This window comes from Anolis sagrei, chromosome Y, assembly GCF_037176765.1.
Source record: "Anolis sagrei isolate rAnoSag1 chromosome Y, rAnoSag1.mat, whole genome shotgun sequence".
NCBI classification, from domain to species: Eukaryota; Metazoa; Chordata; class Lepidosauria; order Squamata; family Dactyloidae; genus Anolis; species Anolis sagrei.
This window is the reverse complement of record NC_090035.1, coordinates 76,175,056-76,194,840: the sequence shown is the minus strand read 5'-3', so window position 1 is coordinate 76,194,840 and position 19,785 is coordinate 76,175,056. Positions and strand designations below refer to the sequence as shown.

At 42.1% G+C, this 19,785-nt stretch overlaps 1 protein-coding gene across 1 annotated transcript in view; it reads right to left on the bottom strand.

Moving 5' to 3' along the window:
- Positions 1 to 1,192: 1,192 nt before the first annotated feature.
- The window catches only part of LOC137095533 (hepatocyte nuclear factor 3-gamma-like), a 44,384-nt gene continuing 25,791 nt past the window's right edge, over positions 1,193 to 19,785 (bottom strand). The window contains exon 2 of the mRNA XM_067462307.1: positions 1,193 to 3,341. Within this exon, the coding sequence (XP_067318408.1) occupies positions 2,154 to 3,341 (1,188 nt within the window). The 3' untranslated portion in view covers positions 1,193 to 2,153. The remainder of the gene's footprint in view (positions 3,342 to 19,785) is intronic.

The following is a 19,785-nucleotide window of genomic DNA, read 5'->3' as shown; positions in this document are numbered from 1 at the left end:
AAATATTAACATAAGTATAGCGTCCCTACTTCGTGGATTTTCACTTTTCACGGGTGGTCCTGGAACGTAACACTACTAAAATAATGTATAAATATTAAAATAAATATAGTGTCCCTACTTTGCGGATTTTTACTTTCGCGGGTGGTCCTGGAAAGTAACACTACTAAAATAATGTATAAATTTTAAAATAAATATAGCATCCCTACTTTGTGGATTTTCACTTTTTGCAGGTGTTCCTGGAACGTAACACTAGTAAAATAATGTATAAATATTAAAATAAATATAGCGTCCCTACTTTGTGGATTTTCACTTTTCGCGGGTGGTCCAAGAATGTAACACTACTAAAATAATGTATAAATATTAAAATAAATATAGTGTCCCTACTTCATGGATTTTCACTTTTCGCAGGTGGTCCTGGAACGTAACACTACTAAAATAATGTATAAATATTAAAATAAATATAGCGTCCCTACTTCGTGTATTTTCACTTTTTGTGGGTGGTCCTCAAACGGAACACTACTAAAATAATGTATAAATATTAAAATAAATATAGCGTCCCTACTTTGCGGATTTTCACTTTTCGCGGGTGGTCCTGGAATGTAACACTACTAAAATAATGTATAAATATTAAAATAAATATAGTGTCCCTATTTTGTGGATTTTCACTTTTCGCGGGTGGTCCTGGAACGTAACTCTACTAAAATAATGTATAAATATTAAAATAAATATAGTGTCCCTACTTAGTGGATTTTCACTTTTCGCGGGTGGTCCTGCAATGTAACACTACTAAAATAATGTATAAATATTAAAATAAATATAGTGTCCCTACTTAGTGGATTTTCACTTTTCGCGGGTCCCTATTTTGTGGATTTTCACTTTTTGCGGGTGGTCCTGGAACGTAACTCTACTAAAATAATGTATAAATATTAAAATAAATATAGTGTCCCTACTTAGTGGATTTTCACTTTTTGCGGGTGGTCCTGGAACGTAACACTACTAAAATAACATATAAATATTAAAATAAATATAGTGTCGCAAATATGGCTTTGGACAGATGTCCAGTCTGCCAATGAGTTGGACTGAATCATCTGTTTCTTGGAATAGGGTTTGTTTTCAATCCAAGTGAGTATATTTTTGTGTGTCTTGGGTACGATATTTCTTTGCACAAGACCAGAGTGATAACAAGGAGGTGGGCACTGGATACCGTGGGTTTTAATGATTGATAATACCAAAAAGAGAGACAGGAACAAAAGGCACCCCCCTGAATTGTCTCTAAAGTACGATATATTAAATCAACTCTGACCCTTTTCCCCTGACAGAAGGCACAAATATTTAAATACAAAGCCGCATTTACAAAAATAATAATAATATTGGAACTGTATTCTTCTTGCTCCTCTTTAGTCGTAGACCTAAAATGTCTTTGGTGTAACCAAACCCCTTTGCGTGTAACAACAGAGTTTGCCAAGCGTGATTCTGACCTAATGGTGGGTTCGAGAAGCTGAAAATGAGAGTTCGATCATTGACTGTAACATCTGCGTTGGAGCCGGAAAGTCAACCTGTTCTGGACCAAGGGATGGTCCTCAGATCGGTCTGTCTTTCAGAATGACCTTTCCTATATGTTTCTTCTCACGTATGCATGGATTCCCATCAACGCTCCACTGGTGAACGTATCAACAAGTGGGGCCGATCCGTTGGAGATGGCTGGATTTGCTCTTGGGAAGAGTGCAACCATGCCAAGGTGAAGATGGAAGGATCTAGCAACCAGGCCAAGGTGAAGATGGAAGGATCATTGAGTTGGAGGCTTCCAAGTCCAAATTCCAATCCTTCATATCCATGGGGCGGTTGGCAGGTTGCAGTAAGACACGGACTTTTTCTTCCTTGCTGCTCTCCTAATCATTATGGGCAAATGAGTCTACTGAAATGACAGGCCGTTGACCACTATGAGACAATGTTGGTCTGGAAAACATAAGAGTCCAGTAGATCAGGTCTCTTGATGATGATGATGGCTTTGATACTCCTTTCCATTGGCCTTGTGGCAAGAGATTGGCACTGGGAAGGTCTTGATGATGAAGGCACCAGGAAGAGCATCTCTTATACTTCTGGCCTCCTTCTCCCCTATTTTATTTTTTTGTCTGCATTGCAACAAGACAACCCTACGAAGCGTTGAGCAAGGAGCGGTTGTAGAGGCTCTGGTAGTAGGAGCCGGTCTCGCTGAGGGAGGTGGAGGTCTCATAGGGATGTTTGCTCTCCACCGAATGTGGGGAGCCGTAACCGCTGTACGCCATGGCTTGCTCGTAGGACTTGAGGTCAACCTTCTGACTCTGCTCTGTTGACATCAGGTTGGTGATGGAAAAAGGGTGGTTGAAGTTGAACTGAGGGTCCATTTTGAGGTCGCTGGGGAGATCTAGGTTGGTGATGGAGGTGGCAAAGTAGTGGCTATTCAAGGACTGGGAAATGGGGGCCGGGGAGGCCTCGGACGCCGGGGACGAGCCCTGACCCCCCGAACAATCCAGCTGGACCAAGCCTCGTTGCTCCTCCGAGCCGTGAGAGGTGTCGGAGTGGCCCGACTCGGCCCCTTCCGAACCAGTGTTGGGACTCTGCCCTTCCTGGAGCCCATCTGACACCTTGGAAGCTGGGTCTTGGCCGCCGGAAGACTTTGCGTTGACCTTCTTGGCCTTGTCCTCGATTTTGAAGCGCTTCTGGCGCCGCAGGTAGCAGCCGTTCTCAAACATGTTGCCCGAATTGGGGTGCAGGGCCCAGTAGGAGCCTTTTCCGGGCTTGTCCGGGGAGCGGGCCACCTTGACAAAGCAGTCGTTGAAGGAGAGGGAGTGGCGGATGGAGTTCTGCCAGCGCTGCTGGTTTTCACGATAGTAGGGGAAGAGGTCCATGATCCACTGGTAGATCTCGTTGAGGGTCAGCATCTTGCTGGGGGCCTGCTGGATGGCCATGGTGATGAGGGAGATGTACGAGTAGGGCGGCTTGGCGTGGGTCAACGTGCGCCGGTAGGACTTGCCGATCTCCTTGGGCCGGTTCATGCTGGACGGAGAGTAGCCCAGCGGGGTCATCGCCTGGCCGACGTTTTGGTACGGTGAGAGGGAATTGAGGCCCGAGGACTGGCCGCCCAGCGGAGTCAGTACTGGACTGACCGGAGAGGCCACTGTCGGGAGGCCGATAGGACTGGCAGCGTTGGTCAGTCCGGTGAGAGATGGGCTGCTCAAGCCACTGTTGGGATACGCCATGTTCATGGAGCTGGGGGACGTCAGCGGGTTCAACGTCACGTAGGAATTTATCGGATTCATGGGCCCCAAACTGGAGGTCATCGTGCTCACCGAAGGAAATACCTATAGGAAGCAAAGAGAGGCTGTTTAAAGAGATGCATCACACCGTCTACATTTGCAAGATTGACTTTAGTGGCTTTGGGTTGCTGTAAGTTTTTCAGGTTGTATGGCCATGTTCCAGAAGCATTTTTTCCTGATGTTTCGCCTGCATCTATCTATCTATCTATCTATCTATCTATCTATCTATCTATCTATCTATCATCTATCTATCTATTAAGAGCATTTCTATCCAATCCCATCCTTCTTGCCTCCGAAGAGGGACTCAGGACAGCTACCAGCAGGCACCATTCAGTGCCAAACAATATACAACATAAATTACATTTAACTTACATTAAAAACCATTTATTTATTTATTTACTACACTTGTATACCGCCCCTCTCAGCCCAGAGGCGACTCAAGGCGGCTTACATTTGGCAATCAATGCCCCACAAGATAAAGTACAGTCATAAGCAATTAAATATAGTATAAACTGTATAAAAACAATAAACAATTAAAATCATAAAATATAGTTCTCAGCGTCCCATCATTAAAATCATTTTCCATCACATCGTCCTGTCATTCCATGAGTCTCAATCAGTTATACTGCGTCTGCAAATGCCTGCTCGAACAGCCAGGTCTTAACCCTCTTTCAAAATGTCAGGAGGGAGGGGGCCGATCTAATGTCCCTAGGGAGGGTGTTCCATAGCCGGGGGGCCACCACTGAGAAGGCCCTGTCTCTCATTCCCAGTTATAAATACATTGAAACAATACGCCATTTCATGTCATCCTCCAAATCAATGCCCAGTATGCATGCCCAGCGTGGAACACATCTCACCACACTAAAACAGTGGATGTGGCTCTTAATGAGACATGCTGCATTATCATGGGGTGTCTGCGCCCTACACCACTGGAGAAATTACACTGTTTAGCCGGTATTACACCATCTAACATCTGCCGGGAAGTAGCAGCCAATAGTGAAAGGACCAAGGCAGAGACATCTCCAGCTCACCCCCTGTTTGGGTATCAGCCAGCACATCAACGATTTAAATCAAGAAATAGTTTTCTAAGATCTACAGAGACACTTGCTGGAACACCTCAGCAAGCGAGAGTCCAAAAGTGGCAGGCTCAAACCCAGAACCTCAACCAATGGCTGATACCAAATGAGAGACTCCCCCCTGGGCACACAGAAGACTGGGCGACTTGGAAGACGCTGAACAGACTGTGCTCTGGCACCACGAGATGCAGAGCCAACCTTGAGAAATGGGGCCACAAAGTAGAGTCCACGACATGTGAGTGTGGAGAAGAGCAAACCACTGACCACCTGCTGCAATGCACCCTGAGCCCTGCCACATGCACAATGGAGGACCTCCTTGCGGCAACACCAGAAGCACTCCAAGTGGCCAGATACTGGTCAAAGGACATGTAATCAACTACCAAGCTTGCAAACTTTGTGTTTTGTCTGTCTGTTTGTTTGTTTCCTAAAAAATGCAACACAACTGTCTGGTCTGCTTCTGACATGAAAAATAAATAAATATATAAATCCATAGCTGTCAGTTCAAACAGTCTGTTAAAACCATCTGTCCTGCGAATGCTTGATCCCATAACCAGGGTTTGAGCTTTTTCTGGAAGGTCATGAAGAAGGAGGCAGATCTATTCTCGTTTGGGGGGCGGGGCGTTCCACAGCCGAGGGGCCACCACCGAGAAGACTCTGTCTCTCGTTCCCACCAAATGTGATTGTGATGGCGACGGGACCGAGAGCAGGGTCTTAAGATCCTTGGGGGTTCATAGAGGGAGATACATTCAGACAGGTAAGCTGGGCCAGAGCTGTTTAGGGTTTTGATTGTGCCATAGAAATACACCTAAAGAGGTCAACAAACACTGTTGGGGAGGAACATTTTGGAGAGCATGGGTCAGTGAAACTATAGATATCACACCCATGGAGGGTTGCACTACAGCAGGCATGGGCAGCCTGGCTGCCGAGCGATGGATGAGCTGGAGCTTCCGAACAGTCTTCAGAGGCAACCCCATGTAGAGTGTGTTGCAGTAGTCTATTCGGGATGTAACCAGAGTGTGGACCATTGTGGCCAAGTCCGACCTCTCAAGATCTATGGCAGGCATCCTCAGAGGTTGTGAGGTCTATGTAATCAAATGGCTCATGGGATCCTTAAAATGGGATGTTGACCCTCAATCCTGCAAGAATGTTTATTAAACTGCAAAAATCTTCTTTTTGGGGGGGGGGGGGGGGACATCCTGCAGCACATTTTACTGAAGCTTTCCAATGACTATCTCATCGAGTCTCAATCAATACAGTTTTGTTACGGCATGTAAAATCAGTTGGTGAGTGTGTTAACTGAAAATGCAAAGCATGAAGCTGATTGGCTGGGCCATTCCTAAGAGGCTAGCCGAGCCTGGGATTTTGGCAACAGTTACATATTTAGGCTGTTAGCTGTGCAGAAGCTTACAAAGAGACAGTTTGAGTTCTCGCTTCTAAGCTGCTGGAAGATCTTCCACATGGACACCTAAAGACTATTTTGAATCTCTCTCAAAGGACATTGTGTGAGTCAACACAACTGTTCACATGGTTGTATATATGTTGCTCTGCGTTTTAAAGAGTAAACTTTCTGTTCTGTACTGATCATCTGCGTAGCATATTTTTTATCTGGCAAAAGGGCTGAGACGGGCGGTATACAAATATAGTAAATAAATAAATAAAGACAGTATGTGGACTGGTAAAACGTGAACTACGTGTGATTTTCATTCCAACATAAGTTTGTGAGCTGCCATAGAAACAAAGTTTCTGGAGGATAACAACTACTTGCAAAGTACGTACGTACCACACATTTAAAAAGGAAACACCACTTTCAAGCCAGGAACAAAGTTTCAAATTTTGTTACTCAGACCCCTTCCACACAGATGTATAAAATCCACCTTATATGGCAGTGTGGACTCAGATAATCCAGTTCAAAGCAGATATTGTGGATTATCTGACCTGATATTCTGGGTTATATGGCTGTGTGGTCCTATAGTGTTACTCGTGGACTTGATTAATACAGATTCCTCTCTATAGGAATCTGTAGGAATCTATAGGAACCGCTCCCCAGATTCGAACTGCCAACCTTTCGGTCAGCAACTTCAGCAGCTCAGCGGTTTAACCCACTGCACCACCCTATATATATATATATATATATATATATATATATATATATATATATACACACACACACACACACACACACACACACACACAAACACACACATATATATAGGGTGGTGCAGTGGGTTAAACCGCTGAGCTGCTAAACTTGTTGACCGAAAGGTTGGCTGTTCGAATCCGGGCCCCCTATATATATATATATATATATATATATATATATATATATATATACACACACACATACATACACACACACACACACACACACATATAGGGGGCCCCAGTGGCACAGTGGATTAAACTGCTGAGCTGCTGAACTTGCTGACCGAAAGTTTGGCAATTTGAATCTGGGGAGAAGGGTGAGCTCCTGTTGTTAGCCCCAGCTCCTGCCAGCTTAGCAGTTAGGTTTTGGAGTTGTAGTTCACCTACATCCAGAGATCACTGTGGACTCAAACAATGATGGATCTGGACCAAACTCCAAACGAATACTCAAAATGCCCAAATGTGAACACTGGTGGAGTTTGGGTAAAATAGAATCTTGACATGTGGGAGTTGTAGTTGCTGGGATTTATAGTTCACCTACAATCACAGAGCATTCTGAACCCCACCATCGATAGAATTGGGCCAAACCTCCCACACAGAATGTCCATATGGGCCACAGCAACGTGTGGCAGGGGACAGCTAGCACTCTATCTATCTATCTATCTATCTATCTATCTATCTCCTCCGGTTTGCTAGTAAAACTGAATGACTGTGTTGCAAAACGATGCATGTCTCCAACATGAAAAGTGTCTCCAACATGGAAAGTTTGGAAAACTCTACTCAAGATCCTCCAGCATGACTCAATGATGGATAATTCTCAATGTTTGCTCCTACGAATACTTTGGACTCCAATTCCCACTACCTCAACCAGTCATGACGATCATGAGTTGGGAAACTTCTGGAAGGACCAGAGTTTGAGACCCATTGCTCCATGAAAGCGTATTGAACAAATAAGGAAGGAACTTCTCAACATTTCCTTCAGATAAAGGACCTACAAACGACTCATAATTAAGAACGTATGGGCTGAAACAACAGGAAGTGAGAGGAATCTACCACTGGGAAAGAAATTCACTCCTGGAAGAGTTGTTGTCATGGGCTAAAGGGGTCTCCACTGAAGCTTTATCTCCAATCCTTGTTTCCACAACTAGCCAAATTTTGCAAAATCCAATTCTGACAGAGACAGAAAGTGAGGGGAAATATTCTAAACAGGAGCACAGACAGCAAAAGAAACACCGCAAGGATGTTAATCTTTCCCTGTGCGATCCAAACTCTCTCTGTACGCGCACACACATATATGCACACATAGTAAGGTAAAGATTTTCTCCTGACATTAAGTCCAGTCGTGTCCGACTCTGGGAGGTTGGTGCTCACCTTCATTTCTAAGTCGAAAAGCTGGTGTTGTCCATAGACACCTCCAAGGTCATGTGGCTAACATGACTGCATGGAGCGCTGTTACCTTCCCACCGAAGTGGTACCTATTGATCTACTCACATTTGCATGTTTTCAAACTGCTAGGTTGGCAGAAGCTGGGGCTGACAGTGGAAGCTCACACCACTCCCTGGATTCGAACCTGCAGCCTTTTGGTCAACAAATTTAACAGTTCAGTGGTTTAACCCACTGCACCACCGGGGGCGTGTATGTATGTATGTATGTGTGTATGTGTGTGTGTGTGTGTGTGTATATGTATATATATATATATATATATACACACACACACACACACACACATACACACACACATATATATACACACACACACATACATACATACAAATACACACACATACATACAAATACACACACACACATACACATATATACATACATATAGGGGGGCCCCGGTGGCACAGTGGATTAAACTACTGAGCTGCTGACCTTGCTGACCAAAAGGTTGGTGATTGGAATCCAGGGAGCAGGGTGAGCTCCCGCTGTTAGCCCCAGCTTCTGCCAACTTTGCAGTTCGAAAACATGCAAATGTGAGTACATCAATATGCACCATTCCAGCGGGAGGGTAACGGCGCTCCATGCAGTCATGCCGGCCACATGACCTTGGAGATGTCTATGGACAATGCCAGCTCTTCGACTTAGAAATGGAGATGAGCACCATCTTAGAGTCGGATATGACTGGACTTAACGTCAGGGGAAAACCTTTACCATATATATATATATATATATATATATATATATATATATATGGAGTTACACTTCAAAAAAAGTTACACAGGGGGGAGGAGGGAGCAAGCTTGTTTTCTGCTTCCCTGGAGACTAGGACGCGGAACAATGGCTTCAAACTACAAGAGAGGAGATTCCATCTGAACATGAGGGAGAACTTCCTGACTGTGAGAGCCGTTCAGCAGTGGAACTCTCTGCTCCAGAGTGTGGCGGCGGCTCCTTCTTTGGAAGCTTTTAAACAGAGGCTGGATGGCCATCTGTCAGGGGTGATTTGAATGCAATATTCCTGCTTCTTGGCAGAATGGGGTTGGACGGGATGGTCCATGAGGTCTCTTCCAACTCTTTGATTCTATGATTCTATGAAATGTACCTGTTCCGACTTTCATACAAATCCAACTTAAGAACAAACCTACAGAACCTATCATTTTGCAACGATTATGCTGCTGACGTTTTCCCTTGTCTTATAAAGAGGGAGGTATGTGATTGATGGAATCAAAGATTTCTCTTCCAGGGTGCCATTTTTTGTTGACCAAACTTCTGTTTGCTCATCAGAGGTGAACCCGAGGCTGAAGAGAAGAGAAAGACCGGACCTGTCTACATAAGATAGGGACTTAATTGATAAAGCTGTTGGTTGCCATTGGTGTTGGGTGATGCCGATCAATATAGGGCTTCGGTAGCCATCTGGTCTTCTGTTTGAGGCTGTGTTGACCCAGCCCTAAGATCTGTCTGCAAGGCTTACAAGCCACCGTGTTCTTCAGGGATGCGAACTGGGGATTTTCCAGCAGCGACAGCTCATTCCTCCCTCTCGCTTCACAGGCTGAATCCACCTAAAGCCACTCACTCATATGTTTGTCTAAGGCAGCCTTATACAACCCATTTCCTTGCTCCACCCCAGCAGCCTTGCCGTTGAGGGTGGCGAGGCAGGAAGCCCGCCAGATGGCTTGGCCGACTGCCCTTGTTCCTTGCAGAAAGAAGGAAGACCCTCCTGATATTCCTTCAAGGATCTTCTTGGATCGGTCCACCCCAATTAAATCTAGGATCTCCACCAGATCAGTATGAATAACTATGTCCCTGTCAGATTGTTGTTTTAGCTCAGTCTGGCTTAGGAAGACTTCATGTTCTGATCTTCTAAGGTAGCCATCTCCATCCATTATTATTTGTGGTCCTCCAGATGTGTGACCCTACAGCTGTTTATGCTGGGTGACAACATACCTGAAGATAACCAGGTTGAAGGAAAACTCTTATCAAATTGCCCTATGTATGACTTGACAGACCCCGCCTTGTCTTGGAAGCTAAGCTGATATTCCAGTCAGGTGAGTAACTGGATGGAAGACCACCAATGAATCCCAGTTTCTGTTTGCTATATTTTAGGAGAAGGAACCCCCTCCCTCCCCCCAGATGATACCTTGCCTTGAAAAACCCTACAAAACCCAGGAACTGGCAACTCCCTCCCTCCCCTCGGATGATTTCTTGCCTTGAGAAACCCTACAAAACTCATGGGGTCACCATGAAGTCAACAAGACACACACACAAAACTTGGAAAGTCTACCAAGACTGTCATAATTCAAGATAAGTGTTGGGTTTGGTAGTCCTTTCTGTATGTTCTTCCCATGCAACTGACTGAAATTTGTGTTTCTGCATGTAAGGATATTCCCACAGCAATAGAGTGTTGGGTTGAGAAGGAAACATGATGTCCCAGAATTTTGGTCTTCCATGTTTTGGGATGTCAACAACCAGAAACCCCAAGTGGGAATTATGGTGCAGACTAGATGTCTCCAAATACTCATCCTTCAAGTTTGAGGAATAATAAGAATAACTGGGAAGCATGGTGTAGAGTAGATGTCTCCAACTGTTAGTTCTCCCAAGTTTGGGGAACAACAACAACAACAACAACAACAGGGAAACTTGGTATAGACTAGATGTCTTCAACCGCTGATCCTCCAAATTTGGGTGGAGGGGAATAATAATAATGGTGAATACTAAATGTCTCCAACTGATGGTCCTCCAGATTTGGGGAATAATGATAATAATAATAATAATAATAATAATAATAATAATGGTGAAGACTACATGTCTCCAACTGTTGGTCCTCTACATTTGGGGAATGATAATATTATAATCATAATGGTGAAGACTAGATGTCTCCAAATGTTGGTTCTCCACATTTGAGGAATAATAAGAATATAATAATAATAGTAATAATAATAATAATAATAATAATAATGGTGAAGACTAGATATCTCCAACTTTTGGTCCTCCACATTTGGGGAATAATAATAATATAATCATAATGGTGAAGACTAGATGTTTCCAACTGTTGGTCCTCCACATTTGGGGAATAATATCATCATCATCATCATCATCATCATCATCATGGTGAAGACTAGATGTCTCCAACTGTCGGTCCTCCACATTTGGGGAATAATAATAATATAAGCATAATGGTGAAGACCAGATGTCTCCAACTGTTGGTCCTCCACATTTGGGGAATAATAATATTATAATCATAATGGTGAAGACTAGATGTCTCCAACTGTTGGTCCTCCACATTTGGGGAATAATAATAATATAACCATAGTGGTGAAGACCAGATGTCTCCAACTGTTGGTCCTCCACATCTGGGGAATAATAATAATAATAATAATAATAATAATAATAATAATAATAATAATGGTGAAGACTAGATGTCTCCAACTGTTGGTCCTCCACATTTGGGGAATAATAATAATATTATTATACAGTTCTTGTGGGTTTTTTCGGGCTATAGGGTCATGTTCTAGAGGCATTTCTCCTGACGTTTCGCCTGCATCTATGGCAAGCTTCCTCAGAGGGTGAGGTCTGCTGGAGCTGGGAAAAAAGGGGTTTATATATCTGTGGAATGACCAGGGTGAGACAAAAGGCTTTTGTAAGTTGGGCTAGGTGTGAATCTTTTCAACTGACTACCTTGATTAGCATACAATGGGCTGACTGTGCCTGGAGCAAACTCTTCTTGAAAGGTGATTAGATGTCCCTGCCTGTTTTTCTCTCTGCTGTTTTAATTTTAGAATTTTTTAATACTGGTAGCCAGACTTTGTTCATTTTCATGGTTTCTTCCTTTCTGTTGAAATTGTCCACATGTTTGTGGATTTCAATGGCTTCTCTGTGTAGTCTGACATGGTGGTTGTGAGAGTGGTCCAGCATTTTTGTGTTCTCAAATAAAATGCTGTGTCCAGGTTGTTTCATCAGGTGCTCTGCTATGGCTGATTTCTCTGGTTGGAGTAGTCTGCAGTGCCTTTCATGTTCCTGGTTCTTGTTTGGGCGCTGCGTTTGGTGGTCCCTATGTAGACTTGTCCACAGCTGCATGGTATACGGTAGACTCCTGCAGAGGTGAGAGGATCCCTCTTGTCCTTTGCTGAACGTAGCATTTGTTGGATTTTCTTGGTGGGTTTGTAGATTGTTTGTATGTTGTGTTTCCTCATCAGCTTCCCTATGCGATCAGTGGTTCCCTTGATGTATGGCAGGAACACTTTTCCTCTGGGTGGATCTTCATCTTTACTCTTGTGGCTTGTTCTTGGTCTTGCAGCTCTTCTGATGTCTGAGGTGGAGTATCCATTGGCCTGGAGAGCCCAGTTGAGGTGGTTCAGTTCATCTTGGAGGAGATGAACCAATATTATTATAATGGTGAAGACTGGATGTCTCCAACTGTTAGTTCTCCAAGTTTGGGGAATAACAACAACAACTGGGAAACATGGTGTAGACTAGATGTCTTCAACTGCTGATCCTCCGATTTTTGGGGGGAGGGAGGAGATAATAATGGTGAAGACTAGATGTCTCCAACTGCTGTCCCTCCACATTTGGGGAATAATAATAATAATTTTCTACTCCCAGAAGCCCCAGACAACTGGGAAGCATGATGTAGATTAGATGACTCCACCTGTTAGTTCTCTAAGTTTGGGGATTAACAACTACTACAACAACAACTGGAAAACATGGTGTAGATTAGATGTCTTCAACTGTTAGTTCTCCAAGTTTGGGGAAGAAGAAGAACAACAACAACAACAACAATAGGGAAACATGATGTAGACTAGATGTCTTCAACTACTGATCCTCCGATTTGGGGGGGGGGGGGATAATAATGGTGAAGACTAGATGTCTCCAACTCTTGTTCCTCCACATTTGAGGAATAATACTAATATTTTTCTACTCCTAGACGCCCCAACCAACTGGGAAATATGATGTAGATTAGATGACTCCACCTGTTAGTCCTCTAAGTTTGGGAAATAACAACAACTACTACTACAACAACAACTGGAAAACATGGTGTAGATTAGATGTCTTCAACTGTTAGTTCTCCAAGTTTGTGGAACAACAACAACAACAACAACTGGGAAACATGGTGTAGACTAGATGTCTTCAACTACTGATCCTCCGAACTTTTGGGGGGGGGGGGGGTGAGGGAATAATAATGGTGAAGACTAGATGTCTTCAACTGTTGTTCCTCCACATTTGGGGAATAATACTAATAATAATAAGGGCAAGATGGATGGATGGCATCCTTGAAGTGACTGGACTGACCTTGAAGGAGCTGGGGGTGGTGACGGCCGACAGGGAGCTCTGGCGTGGGCTGGTCCATGAGGTCACGAAGAGTCGGAGACGACTGAACGAATGAACAACAACAACAACTAATAATTTTCTACTCCTAGATGCCCCAGCCAACTGGGAAACATGACGTAGATTAGATGTCTCCAATCACTGGTCTTCCAGATTTTGGGATTTAAACTCAACCTCAACCAATTGTCAGGAATTCTGGGAGTTGAAGTCCAAAACACTTGGAGGACCAAAGGTTGGAGACCTTTGATAATGACAAAGGAAGTCACCCAGTGGGTTTCTACGGCTGAGAAGGGACACGAACCTAGGTCTGCAGAGCCAAAGTCCTTTGCTCCAACCACTACACCATGAGATAGTCCTTTGCTCCAACCACTAGATCTGCTTTCATCTCGTCCTTCTCCCTGATCCGTCCTTGTCCCTCTGCCCTGCCGCTGGGTTTTGTGAGCCAAACATTATAAAACCCTCCTTGGATGAGCGAAGAAGATTACCCCACTCCCAACCAAGGCCGGTTCCCTATTGTCTTCATGGCTTTTGAACCTTCTTTCATTATCTGGGATTAGAGGGAGTTATTTCAGGGCCGGTTCTGAAACTCCCTTGGAATTTATTTGGGAGTCCCATCAGAAACTTTCCCTCCATTTGAGACGACAGCCTTTGGCCAGGACTTACCAATTAAAGGTTTATAGGGAAGGGGTGGCAATGACTTGGAGTGCATCTACACTGTAGCATTAATGCAGATTGACAACACTGCTCTCCTCCTGGGATTTGCAGAGACTCAGCAATGCGGTACACTTTTATGATGTTGACTGCTACAAGATCATGTGTACATATCAAACATAACTTGTGATTTGAGTCAAACACATTTATTCATATAGGCTGGATCGACACTACCCTATATTCCAGGATCTGATTCCAGATTATCTGTTTTCCCAGTTTGTCTGGCCATGTAGACTCATGTACTCCAGTTCACAACAGATAATCTGGGACCAGATGTAGTTGCATCTTCCTCAGAAGTAAATTGAAATCTTATCTTTCCACTTGTCTATTTGTATATTCTTCCAACTTTTTCCAATGGTTCCTTCTACACTGCCATATAAAATCCAGATTAACTGTTTTGGACTGGATTATATGTGTTTTATGGAGCTCCCAGCGCCACAGAGCTGCGGAACTTGTTGACCGAAAGGTGGCAGGTTCGAATCTGGGGAGCGGGGTGAGCTCCCGCTGTTAGCCCCAGCTTCTGCCAACCTAGAACCTTCGAAAACATGCAAATGTGAGTAGATCAATAGGTACCGCTCCGGCAAGAAGGTAATGGCGTGCCATACAGTCATGCTGGCCACCTGACTTTGGAGGTGTCTATGGTCAACACCGGCTCTTCATCTTCGAAATGATGAGCACCACAGTCCCAGAGTCAAACACAACTGGACTTAATGTCAGGGGAAAACCTTTACCTTTACTTTTACCTATGGCAGTGTAGATGGCCATAGGCACTCCATGAAGTCATGCTGGCCACATGACCTTGGAGGTGTCTATGGTCAATGCCAGCTCTTCGTCTTCAAAAAGGAGATGAGCACCACACTCCCAAAGTCTAACACGTCTGGACTTAATGTCAGGGGAAAACCTTTACTTTACCTTTACCTTTACCTATGGCAGTGTAGATGGCCATAGGCACTCCATGAAGTCATGCTGGCCACATGACCTTGGAGGTGTCTATGGTCAATGCCAGCTCTTCGTCTTCGAAATGGAGATGAGCACCAGAGTCCCAAAGTCTAACACAACTGGACTTAATGTCAGGGGGAAACCTTTACCTTTACCTATGGCAGTGTAGGTGGCCATAGGTGCTCCATGAAGTCATGCTGGCCACATGACCTTGGAGGTGTCTATGGACAACTCTAGCTCTTCATCTTCGAAATGGAGATGAGCACCAGAGTCCCAGAGTCAAACATAACTGGACTTAATGTCAGAGGGAAACCTTTACTAAGTATCTTTTCCCTATGTATTTAATATATGTATACTTTAATGGTGTTGTGTTTCATCTTCGTATTTTTAATTGCGGTCCCATCTATGGTGCCACACAATGCAGTTTGGAACTGCATTATGTCATCAGTGCAGACTCATATGATGCAGTTCTATGCATTATATGAGTCTTCCATGTGTGTTTAGTATCTGTAGTGTGTTGTTGTTGTTGTTGTTGTTGTTATTATTATTATTATTAGAAACACAACAAGATGAGTCCACAGCAGACACTGCTGGCTGTTGAATTGGATCACACGTTAGACACTCATTATTATTATTATTATTATTATTATTATTACTATTATTCTCACAGAAAACCACAGTATGTCACAGCAGATGAGATCTATATACTGGATTTCGTATCACAAAATCACAAGTCGAACACTTCCCAAGCGTCTAGTACTGTGTGATGTATTATTATTATTATTATTATTGACACAAAAACACAGTATGTCACAGCAAACGAGATCTATATGCTGGATTTCATATCACAAAATCACAAATCAAACACTTCCCAAGCGTCTAGGACAGTGTGATTTATTATTATTATTATTATTATTATTATTATTATTATTTATTCGATACATAACAAGATTAGTACACAGCAAACAATATCACTATGCTGGCTTTTGTATTTGATCACACGATGGAAACTTCCCAAGTTTTTAGGACTGTGTGATGTATCCGCAAATAATGCTTGCAAATCCGAGTAGGGTAGCCTTTTGCAGCTGACAGATGGTAATTTTGCCAGCGCCAATTGTTTTTAAGTGCAGGCCAAGGTCTTTAGGCACTGTACCCAGTGTGCTGCTGCTGCTGCTGCTTATTATTATTATTATTATTATTATTATTATTATTATTATTATGACCATCAGTGTGGATGTGGTTTGTGTTGTACCGTGCCTCAAGCCACAAAGAATGGTGGGTAAAATTAAACATTATTATTATTGTATTGTTGAAGGCTTTCATGGCCGGATCACTGGGTCATTGTAGGTTTTTTCGGGCTATATGGCCATGTTCTAGAGGCATTCTCTCCTGACATTTTGCCTGCATCTATGGCAAGCATCCTCACTACCTCACTACCTTGCCATAGATGCAGGCAAAACGTCAGGAGAGAATGCCTCTAGAACATGGCCATATAGCCCGAAAAAACCTACAACGACCCATTATTATTATTATTATTATTATTATTATTATTATTACACTGACCATTGGTGGGGATGTGGCTTGTGTTGTACCCTGCCTTAAGCAATAAAGAATGGCGGGGAAAAATAAACATAATTATTATTAGAAAGAAACAATATTGGTACACAGCAAACAAGGTCACTATGCTGGCTTTTGTATTTGATACACATTGGAAACTTCCCAGGTATTTAGGACCGTGTGAAGTATCAGCTAATAATGCTTGCAAATCCAATAGAGTGGCCTTTTGCAACTGACAGATGGTAATTTTGTTAACGTCGATTGTTTTTAAGTGCAGGCCAAGGTCTTTAGGTACTGCACCCAGTGTGCTGATCATCATCATTATTATTACACTGACCATCGGTGGGGATGTGTCTTGTGTTGTACCCTGTCGCAAGCCATAAAAAATGCTTGCAAATCCAAGTAGAGAGGCCTTTTGCAACTAACTGATGGTAATTTTGTCAACGCCAATTGTTTTTAAGTGCAGGCCAAGGTCTTTAGGTACTGCACCCAATGTGCTGATCATCATTATTATTATTACGCTGACCATCGGTGGGGTTGTGTCTTGTGTTGTACCCTGCCTCAAGCCATAAAGAATGCTTGCAAATCCAAGTAGAGTGGTCTTTTGCAACTGACAGATGGTAATTTTGTCAGCGCCGATTGTTTTTAAGTGCAGGCCAAGGTCTTTAGGTACTGCACCCAGTGTGATGATCATCATTACTATTATTACGCTGACCATCGGTGGGGATGTATCTTGTGTTGTACCCTGCCGCAAGCCATAAAGAATAGTGGGTAAAAATAAACATTATTATTATTATTATTATTATTATTATTATTATCATCATCATCATCGTCATAGTCGTCGTCATTATTATTATTATTATTATTAATTATTATTATTATTTGAAACACAACAAGATTAGTACACAGCAAACAAGTTCACTATGCTGGTAGTTGTATTGGATTACACATCGGACACTTCTCAAGGGTCTAGGACTATGTGATGTATCGGCAAATAATGCGTGCAGATCCAGTAGGGTGGCCTTTTGCAGCTGGCAGATGGTGATTTTCTCAGCGCTGATTGTTTTTAAGTGCAGGCCAAAGTCTTGAGGCACTGCACCCAGTGTGCCAATCACCACTGGGACCCCCTTGACTGGCTTGTGCCAGAGTCTTTGCAGTTTGATCTTTAAATCCTCATATCATGTCTTATTATTATTATTATTATTATTATTATTATTATTATTATTATCATCACAAAAACACAGTATGCCACAGCAAATGAGATCTATATGCTGGATTTCGTATCACAAAAATCACAAGTCGAACACTTCCCTAAGCGTCTAGGACTGTGTGATGTATTGTTATTGTTGTTGTTGTTGTTGTTGACACAAAAACACAGTATGTCACAGCAAATGAGATCTATATGCTGGATTTCGTATCACAAAATCACAAGTTGAACACTTCCCTAAGGCGTTTAGGACTGTGTTATGTATTATTATTATTATTATTGACACAAAAACACAGCATGTCACAGCAAATGAGATCTATATGCTGGATTTCGTATCACAAAATCACAAGTTGAACACTTCCCTAAGGCGTTTAGGACTGTGTTATGTATTATTATTATTATTATTATTGACACAAAAACACAGTATGTCACAGCAAATGAGATCTCTATGCTGGATTTCGTATCACAAAATCACAAGTTGAACACTTCCCTAAGGCGTTTAGGACTGTGTTATGTATTATTATTATTATTATTGACACAAAAACACAGCATGTCACAGCAAATGAGATCTATATGCTGGATTTCGTATCACAAAATCACAAGTTGAACACTTCCCTAAGGCGTTTAGGACTGTGTTATGTATTATTATTATTATTATTATTGACACAAAAACACAGTATGTCACAGCAAATGAGATCTATATGCTGGATTTCGTATCACAAAATCACAAGTTGAACACTTCCCTAAGGCGTTTAGGACTGTGTTATGTATTATTATTATTATTATTGACACAAAAACACAGCATGTCACAGCAAATGAGATCTATATGCTGGATTTCGTATCACAAAATCACAAGTTGAACACTTCCCTAAGGCGTTTAGGACTGTGTTATGTATTATTATTATTATTATTATTGACACAAAAACACAGTATGTCACAGCAAATGAGATCTATATGCTGGATTTCGTATCACAAAATCACAAGTTGAACACTTCCCTAAGGCGTTTAGGACTGTGTTATGTATTATTATTATTATTATTGACACAAAAACACAGCATGTCACAGCAAATGAGATCTATATGCTGGATTTCGTATCACAAAATCACAAGTTGAACACTTCCCTAAGGCGTTTAGGACTGTGTTATGTATTATTATTATTATTATTATTGACACAAAAACACAGTATGTCACAGCAAATGAGATCTCTATGCTGGATTTCGTATCACAAAATCACAAGTTGAACACTTCCCTAAGCGTCTAGGATTGTGTGATGTATTATTACTATTATTATTATTGACACAAAAACACAATATGTCACAGCAAATGAGATCTCTATGCTGGATTTCGTACCACAAAATCACAAGTTGAACACTTCCCTATGCGTCTAGGATTGTGTGATGTATTATTACTATTATTATTATTGACACAAAAACACAGCATGTCACAGCAAATGAGATCTCTATGCTGGATTTCGTATCACAAAAATCACAAGTTGAACACTTCCCTAAGTGTCTAGGATTGTGTGATGTATTATTATTATTATTATTATTATTATTATTGACACAAAAACATAGTATATCACAGCAAATGAGATCTATATGCTGGATTTCGTATCACAAAAATCACAAGTTGAACACTTCCCTAAGTGTCTAGGATTGTGTGATGTATTATTATTATTATTATTATTATTATTATTATTGACACAAAAACATAGCATGTCACAGCAAATGAGATCTATATGCTGGATTTCGTATCACAAAAATCACAAGTTGAGCACTTCCCTAAGCGTCTAGGACTGTGTGATGTATTATTATTGTTGTTGTTGTTGACACAAAAACACAGTATGTCACAGCAAATGAGATCTATATGCTGGATTTCGTATCACACAATCACAAGTTGAGCACTTCCCTAAGCGTCTAGGACTGTGTGATGTATTATTATTATTATTATTATTATTATTATTGACACAAAAACACAGCATGTCACAGCAAATGAGATCTATATGCTGGATTTCGTATCACAAAATCACAAGTTGAACACTTCCCAAGCATCTAGGACTGTGTGATGTATTATTATTATTATTATTATTATTATT